Raw genomic sequence first — 9,004 nt, 5'->3', positions numbered from 1 at the left:
ATGTTGGTTTTCTCATGGCGCGGCTCATACGATAAAATGGAATTAGACCTATTCATTGTTTTTGTAAAAGCAACCAGGAAAGCAGAGTGAAAACATGACACAAGCTTCGTCACAAGCATAATCAGGATGACGCGTAGGAACATGCTTAATATATGTCAATAGACGATTTGAATAGTTTGAACTCCATTGAGAGAAAGAAATGGAAGAATGTGTTATCAAAATAACGGCTTCAATAAACCTCGTCTTTAAATAAATAAAGGCAGTTTACCTTAAGATGAATCCCTCGGTCGTAGGTTTATGGTTTGATATTACTTGTGATCTTGGATGAGTTTTAGATGACAGATATGCTGCACATTAGTATCTTACTACCAATTAATTTAACCGGTTCCCTCTAACCTATCGTGAAATAAAACTTCCTTCTTTACATAGACCTTCGTGTAAATCTGCAAATACAAACATTGATCATGGAGATCTTAACATTATCTTTATCTAATTTATTACAATTTTATCACCCAATGCAAGTATTAGGCAATTTTCAGCCCATGGCCAAAGGGGAGTAATCGAAACAAAAACTGATTGTCAAATTAAATGGCAATGGAAAATCCCCATTGCATCGTTCTGAATGTTGAATAAGATTTCATAGTTCGTTTGACGAAGTTATTTATCTTGTAAAGAGAAATTACCAAATAAGACAATAAATGATAAGCGTAGAAAAATTTATGATCAAATGTTATATCATAATTTGCAATTTATCAACTGCTATTTGATTTCAGATAAATTGTAAAATATAAGATTAACTCTTACTGAAAATGTTACTAAATCTTTAATCTTACAGTCAAACAATTGTCCAATTACCATGATTTATAAAAATGATTATATGCGGGATCCTTCGTTTACAGATCGGTTTGGTAAATATACATGAGCATTTCTGACAGTAAGCATTATTGGTTTTCAGATCCATTTACAAAATGTCATGTACAAATTTTCTATATATGTAAAATTTAAATATATATATATATATATAAAAAAACACAATTGTGTCAAAATGTGTTTCACATTAATAAGCTTCTTCAGTTGACACAAATAACAATATATGAATCACGGGAATGCCGTTTAAACGCTGCAGTTGCCATATAAATGTATGTACATAATAAACAAAACTTCTTGGAATACAAAACGCAATTATCTTGTAATAAGCTATTATATACGTTCAAAGAAATGTGACGTTTTGTTCACAGCAGCAATGTATTAGTGACATTAATAAATACTGAATGTGTTTCATCTGCGTCAGTGGTACAAATGTAACTAATAATCAAACAAATATATTCTATTGTAAGAACAGTTTTCAATTTATTCAGCTGTAGCCTCCCTTGTACTGTAAGCTCTCGTAGATATACTTGTGGAAAAATATGTCGTTTTATTCTGCGATCAATGCCTGAAATAAATACTACATCTAATTTAACGAAAATTGTTATAAAACGTCAGTTTGTAAAATACTTTTAGTCATTAAGGACTTTAAGATCTATTTCTTAGCTTTAGTTCAGTCCTTTTTTCAAAATGTTACATTTCACTCTATGGCAATAAAGAGATCAAATCGGTTGTGTTACCTGGAGGTTTAGGGTAGCAAGTGCCGCCGAGCTATTACTACTGCACATCGGAGATTGTTATGACCAAAAGTGCTCTGAAACAAAAACAAACAGACAAATAAAAATTTAACGCATGTCATGCGCATTTTAGGTAGTGATCTTGTTCGGCCATATTGTTATTGTATTAGTTTTAAAATGGTTTATAAAGGTGTTGAAAATTTAAAAATTTCTACGTGTTACTGATGTCAATCAAATTTCAATCCACATCAATTTTGAAGGTCAATTAACCCATAATGCTTTTACAAATACCACACTGAATATGAAGCCCTATCCGATTTGATTTAATCACACGTTAAGACGATATGGTATATTCCTATACGAATGTGAATCTTCCACTCTTTTGATCTGGTACTTTTCGCGGCGTTATATGACAACAAATCACTTACAGTTAATCAGGAAATTGTTGTCATAATTTTCTTTCGCGAAAGACACCAACGCCCGTAAAATGCTAAAAGTATACTAGTAACCATATTGGCGATGGTCGTTGAAATGAGGACTACCAGAGTCGAGTTGTAACCTGAAAATTATGAAAGTAAGATACGGTTGTTATATAAGAAGTAACAGTGTCGGATTTCGTTTTCCAATAAAACAGTAGCTGTATGCAATAACCTTCGTCTTTATACTCAGTATCCGATATGTACAAGGTATACAATGTATATACATGTATGTAAATAAGAATAGCGTCGAAGTGTGAGATTGATATGCCCCGAACGCGTTTGAAATCCCATTTATTTTTTTGTAAGTTACTGACCTTTCCAAGGTGATGCCTGCTTCTCCGTCCGTTTACTTTCAGTTGTTTTTTTAATATTATCTTGTATTTTTGTGTCACTTTCCTTCCCACCGCCCCCCCCCCCCACCCCTTTATTCCCCATACGACATTTTCCTGTCCCCTTTTAAACTTACCAACTCCCCGTCACTACCATCCCTCACTTGTTTTCAATCCATCGTTTTTTTTTTTTAATTTCGTGTTTGTTGATCGGTATTTGAAGCAACCCGTCCGCATATCTTCCCTCTACAGTTTCTATTTGTGACACCCGCTCTGTGGCCTCAAGTGATTCAACACTCATCTTTCAAATTATTAAAAAAAGGAAAAAGAATACATTATCATTTAAGCAACTCTCCCATAGTGTGGGTGAAATTGTTCAACATGCTCATTTCCATCAAGTTTGGCATAGAATGTATCTATGACACTGAAAAATGATAAAGTGGTTGAAAATAAAAGGAAGATACTGATAAGAATTCAGGAGAGTGTGCATCTTTTCTGCATTACTCCAAAAGTGTTGCAACGTTTTACTATCTTCTGCACAATATTTGGTTATTCATAAGAATATCTTGCAAATATCTTATGCTAATAAGTTTTTATCACAAGACTTTCAGACTATTCATTTATTTCGGAGTCATTAGGCCACACATTTCATTTCGTTTTACTTTGTCTGAATGCTTATATGAAATTTAGGAAATTTTTGAACTTTGCTGTATGTTGAAACCTAGGGCGTTAGTAAAACTCAAGGTAAACACTGTAACACTCTATAAGACAAATGGTCAAAATACTATGCTATTAGTTACAAATCTAAGCCAAGACAGTACGAGGGTCCTGCATAAAGTTCTGTCATTTGGTTTGGATTTCCTAAGTGCTACGTTTTTTTTAAACTTATCTTTATTAAAAACCTTCAAAGTATTCCCCCTTTACGGAACGAAGTTTTTGTAACCAGTTTATCCAATCACGAGAAGCAGGTAAATAGTCTTCTTTTGGTATCTGTTAGAGACACTGATAAATGGCGCTGCCAAGAACTTCTGGACTTATTTTTCTTACCAGAAGAGATTTTCTTAAGTCCTGGAAATAAAAAATGTCGCAGAGACTTAGTTCAGGTAAATAAGGCGGATAGTTACAACCCCCATCTTTTCAGAAGCCAAAAAAAAAAAAAGACTTGTGAGAGGAATGGTTGTCGTGTACATAAGACTGACTGCTGACCATACTTTCCTTACTTTACTTGGACGTTTCTTATTGTAAAACTTTTTCACTTTCTTCATTAAAGAGTTCTAATAGAATCGTCCAGTGACTGTATGGCCAGATGCACAATTCATTTGAGCGTCTGACCCGCTAGAATTGAAGACAATTGCTTACAACATCGTTCTCGAACTTATGCTTCTCCTGGCAATGCAGGGACGTATTTTATTTTAAACCCGACTATCACAGCCTTCCTATGTTTTCAAAAGTTTCCGGCCACATTTAAGGCGTTGTTTCTTTTGGTCCTCAGTGAGCAAATGAGGTACCCACCTAGCGCAAACCTATCTCTAGTCCAAACGCTTTTTCAGAATTGTTTGCACACTGCCTTCTGATATGCCATTACGACTGGCTATATTTTCACCGGCAATCGCGCATCCTCTTCGACCACAGCTTTTACAGCAGCGATGTTTGCCTTAGTAACAGAGGGTTTTGAGCCTAGCAGAACAAGTAATATCCTCGGCAGATAATTTTCCAGCTTTTAAAAGCTTTAACCCACCTAAAAAAATGTGCGCATTGAAATCGCTACGTATTTCAGTCTCTTCGTCCATTTTACAATGTGACAAGTAAATTGGTCAGTGTATATGACTGCATGCATTTCAATTTGAAATAGCTTGGTCATTTGAGAATCAATTTGCAAAATATAAAAAGGATTTCGTTAGCTATTGGACACGCCATTCAAGTGCAATGAAGCTTTTAAAAAATACATGGGATAAAATTACGGAAGCCAATTAGTGAAAGAACCTTTTGCAGGACCCTCGTAATTTGTTTATCTTGGGTCTAAAAGTAGATCGCTAGATCAAATCGTAAAAAAAAATGCTGTTGATTTAAACAACACTTTATTAATCACAATTCATTTACAAGATGTACATATATCACAATGTCATACAGGATTGAGTAGGAAGCTGTAAGCTTATTTAAAAGTCTCTCATTAAATTTGCAATTAATACCTCAGATGCCACATTAATCAGAAAGCCTTACCTTGTAAAATTAAAGTGAAGTTCAAACTGCATCAGTTATATGTAACAACTATGTCATTATGTCAAATCGTAACATATATTGCTAAAACTGCTGAGGCAACTTTACACATTTAAGAACTATTTCACTAGGTAAATGTGTAGAAAAACCGTGTTAACAATCTTGTAACTGATCTTAATGAAGCATGTTTGTTAAAATAAATGTAGATAGTGTGTGCATTAAGTTATTTAGAGTAAAAAGTAGGTAATTAGAAACACACAACCAGCGGCCATTCAAAATTGAACCTCTTAATGCTGAGCGCCAAGCGAGGAAGCTATTGTACCATTTTCACCATGCATAGAACCCACGGCCTCCCCCACTCAAAGCGGACACGTGACATTTTTTTGTTTGTTGTTGGATTTAACGTCGCACCGACACATGATAGGTCATATGGCGACTTTCCAGCTTTAATGGTGGAGGAAGACCCCAGGTGCCCCTCCGTGCATTATTTCATCACGAGCGGGCACCTGGGTAGAACCACCGACCTTCCGTAAGCCAGCTGGATGGCTTCCTCACATGAAGAATTCAACGCCCCTAGTGAGGCTCGAACCCACATCGATGAGGGGCAAGTGATTTGATACCCCACCAAGTCACATTACACTGAGACCGGGTGACCAGTCCTCGCACTACCCTCTTAGTGCTGAGCGCCAAACGCGGAGGCAACTAATACCATTTTCCCCGGGAATCGAACGCACGACCTCCCGCACTCAAAGCGGACGCTCTAGGCTACACTAGGCTACCGAGGCGGTTGATTGAATGTAATGTGTAATGTAATGTACAATGAAATTATGACATGTGTAATGGAAATTGAATAAACTTATACCTTGGTTACCGTAATGATAATGGTAATGCAAAAAAGTAATTTGCAAAGGTATTTCATGTATTCCTTAGCCATGTAATTGAAACTAAATCACTTGTATGTAAAATATTTGTATCGATCGTGAGTATCTGAAACATTTTATTTACTATTCTCTGACTGACAATTGTGAATGTACCGAAGTATATAAGGAATATTGTCAGTAGTAACATTTACCTGATGAGATCACATGAAGAACATGAAGAACTGATTTAGTCAAAAACATAATGTATCACTTAAAATCTAAAAGGCTAAACACACTGAAGTAATTATTGTGTTTGTCAGAAATAATATTTTGAGGATGAGAAGTAGACACATACAGTCGATCCCCGTCCTCGAGGTGGAACACAGCGCCAAGGACGCTTGTACTTTCTGAAACAACTGACGCCATTTCACACTGGGATTTCGCATCTTCAAGTATTACTCCCTCCGTCCCTTTGTTTCTGATTAAATGCACGTAATGTCTAAAGATGCTTACTAAAGTTTCATCTGTATCATTCGCTTTCGCAATTCTTGTTTTCAATTGTGACGATATGTAATAATGACCAGTCTTTTCTACATATATTGTTCCATCATCTTTTGAATACCTCAACCCTGAATTTGCATAAGACGGTGGGTCAGTATTCCATAGTAACTTTGATGACATCCCCACTGGGACTGAAAGAAACATGTATCAAATATAGACCTATGTTTAGTTTAAACAATATTTTATTATTATTATTTAAGCAACATACACATAACATGTACAACAAATTTTTACATGTCAAATACATGGATTGGAAAACAAGCTGAAAGCTTATGAAAATTCCTTTCCAATAAATAGACCTATGTTTGAAAAATATAATTGAATTAATGACAATAACAAATTGAAGTTTACGAAGCCTACGCAAATACTAGTAACATATCTTTGAATGACAAAGAACAGTGCAATTATTCCGGACAAAATATAATGCAATCACTCATTACAAAGAACGGTGCAGTTACTCAGTCCTTGATATAACAGACAGCAATTATTTAGAAATATAAGCATATCGAATATATTAAATAAAGGGTAACATTAACTTAACCGGGCTATAAAACATGGTGTCTGTTAAGTCACAGTTATGTGTGATTATGATATACAGCTGTCGTTGAAATAAGGAAAAAGGCGAAGTGAAATCAAGGACATCACTGAAAGCGGTATACACCATCTGTTGTTTGTGTATTTTTGTATTGTTTATAATTTATGAACTGAAGAATTTAATACTCATCATAAACACTTTGCACGCAGTAACTGTAATTAATGCCATAGAATTTTAATATCTGTTTACAAGACATGCTTGTACTTTTGTCAGCAATCAATAATTTAGAAATGAATCAGCAAGGGACAAAAACTAAATCATTTTAACGATATCTCTAAAGGAAAATGGTATTAATTCTGACATCAGAATCATATGAAACAGTGACAATATCTTAGTATCAGACCTGGCTTTTTATCATGTGATAAGTCCACAAGATTTGCCTTTGGCTGCTTCTTATCGGATTCCTTGCATTTGTAATTCGTCAGATTCAGCGAACTCATTTCTGTATATTTGGGAAAAAGAAATTTCTATTACAATTTTTATTCATATGATGATTTAAGTAATATATTTGAAGAAGACTTTTAATAACACCGTGTAATTTTCCTAAAATCATTGTCAGGCTTAGACTTAAAGAATAGACAGATTCCTTCAACACACTATTGTGAAATCTGATTACTTTATCTGCAAAATCGGCCAGTTTGGAAAAAATGACACAGCTGCCAATAATGTTAATGGCAATGCATTAATCGTACTGTGTATCGATTGATACGCTAAAATGATTTAGAAAACAACTGATCATTTACTAATTAGAAACTTTAAGGTAAATGATACATTTGATATGTTTAAAGAGTGCCAGACGGGATCATCAGCGTTCTTTTTCTATATGCTGATGAGTCTTTCTGGTTGTCACCTGGCGATATAATCTTATATGTTATCTTTTGTCAGAATATGAGTTTATCGGAAAGATGAATAGTTGTAACACTTTCATATCAAAAGTTTTCGATAGCATAAATCAGTTTAAAGTAATAAAGTATCACACGTCTATCCTAACTTAATATTAAACACATTAGAAACAATCAATATATAAATCTTTACACTAACCAGGATTTGCATCACTATTATATTTTTCCGTGACAACCTGAAATTAGAAGGGTATACAAGTCATGAATATCTAAAATTATTATGCATGTAAATTTCAGCCATAAAAGAACGTTTCATTTTAAATTTAGAATACATAAAAACAGAACTGTATAAGTTACCTTGTTAGAAAGTTTGTCAAGCACATCACTCCAAGTCCCGCAGCAAATGCTTGTTTTTTTCTTTTTGTCTAACATCTTTTTAAGTCTACCGGGACATTGTTCGTTTGCTTCATCACCATCTGCCAAAGCGATCTTGTGCAATGCCAAACACATCTGTTGCTGTCTAGGGCTCATAATGTCCTCCCGTAATACTCGCCAGTGTCCAACCAGTACAATCAGAGTAACCATTTCGCCGACGGTTGTAGAAATAAGAACAAAAAGAAACCATCTTTTTACCTAAAATTTACAATTCATACTCATAATAATAAGACTAATCATATTGAGCGTGATGCACTTCACTCACCAAACACGAGACGCTCTGGTAGCCCTATATAAATATAGTCATTAAAACTTTAGATATAAAAAGCTAGATTCTATTGTTGTTTTATTTAACAAAAAATATAAACATGAAAACGCTAGATTCTACTGTAGCGATAAAAACCTCAGTGAAAATGGGTTTTTATTAGCATAAAGCGCTACTAGACCAAGATTTTAGACTATAATGTTAAAGCAGAAACTTTTGTATAAGATTTTTATGATTTAAATGCATTGTTTGAAGATAAAAATTGACAACCACCATTACAGAATCATTTGAATGGCCACTGCAATATCAAATAGCAATAAGACTACAACCAATCTATACGCATAACACCTTTTATGCAAGAGCTACTTGTTAAACAAATCTGACTCCCTTATCGGCCTATCAGAGGTACATAATTGACCTTTGACCTTCTGAGGGGGGTGTATTGGCCAAAGGCAAGTCTGATAACGAAAGGTCCAAACATTCTACAGCTAATAATCAGAAACTGTTTTAGTTTCAAAATTAAAGTGAATTTAACCTTTCGCCTACTTACTATAACCTATAACGATCATCTACTGCCCACAAACAATTATTCTGCTAAGTGTAACTGCTGTAGGCCCAATCATTTTCAGTTATTGGGCGGAAACATTTATCGCGGCCGTTTGCCTACTAACTCCCAAAACACAGACAAGCGTACTATAAAATTTAACAGTTATAGGCCAAACACTTACTGAGTATGAAAAGTTTTCAGTCTGGAGGTCACTGCGACCTTGACTTTTGACCTACCGTTCCCGAAAACAGTAGGGATTGTTAACTGATC

General features: G+C 34.7%; 1 protein-coding gene across 4 annotated transcripts; it reads right to left on the bottom strand.

Moving 5' to 3' along the window:
* Positions 1–1,117: 1,117 nt before the first annotated feature.
* LOC128553393 (tumor necrosis factor ligand superfamily member 6-like) lies at positions 1,118–8,995 on the bottom strand. Of its 4 annotated transcripts, none has more exons than XR_008369338.1 (6): positions 7,845–8,994; positions 7,687–7,723; positions 6,989–7,087; positions 5,845–6,181; positions 2,550–2,713; positions 1,118–1,681 (listed from the first exon to the last, which is right to left on the bottom strand). XR_008369338.1 is itself a non-coding variant. In XM_053534536.1 (5 exons), the coding sequence occupies exons 1-5, from the start codon at positions 8,070–8,072 to the stop codon at positions 2,106–2,108; spliced, it is 759 nt and encodes a 252-aa protein (XP_053390511.1). In that variant the 5' UTR covers positions 8,073–8,995; the 3' UTR covers positions 1,810–2,105. The 4 variants fall into 4 exon arrangements, 2 of the variants coding, with proteins under 2 accessions (XP_053390511.1, XP_053390510.1); XR_008369337.1 differs by lacking the exon at positions 1,118–1,681 and adding an exon at positions 1,806–2,163; XM_053534536.1 differs by lacking the exons at positions 1,118–1,681; positions 2,550–2,713 and adding an exon at positions 1,810–2,163 and having other exon boundaries at positions 7,845–8,995.
* Between the last annotated feature and the right edge of the window lie 9 nt (positions 8,996–9,004).

The sequence above is a fragment of the Mercenaria mercenaria genome, unplaced genomic scaffold, assembly GCF_021730395.1.
Source record: "Mercenaria mercenaria strain notata unplaced genomic scaffold, MADL_Memer_1 contig_3781, whole genome shotgun sequence".
NCBI lineage: Eukaryota > Metazoa > Mollusca > Bivalvia > Venerida > Veneridae > Mercenaria > Mercenaria mercenaria.
This window is presented reverse-complemented; position numbering and strand designations above follow the sequence as displayed.

Coding starts and splice junctions, on each gene's coding strand:
- LOC128553393 (XM_053534535.1), bottom strand. CDS start 8,072: ATGGTTACTCTGATTGTACTGGTTGGACACTGGCGAGTATTACGGGAG. Junction 7,088..7,686: donor TAATAGTGATGCAAATCCTG/GTTAGTGTAAAG, acceptor CCAAATATACAG/AAATGAGTTCGCTGAATCTG. Junction 6,182..6,988: donor ATCACATGATAAAAAGCCAG/GTCTGATACTAA, acceptor TGTTTCTTTCAG/TCCCAGTGGGGATGTCATCA.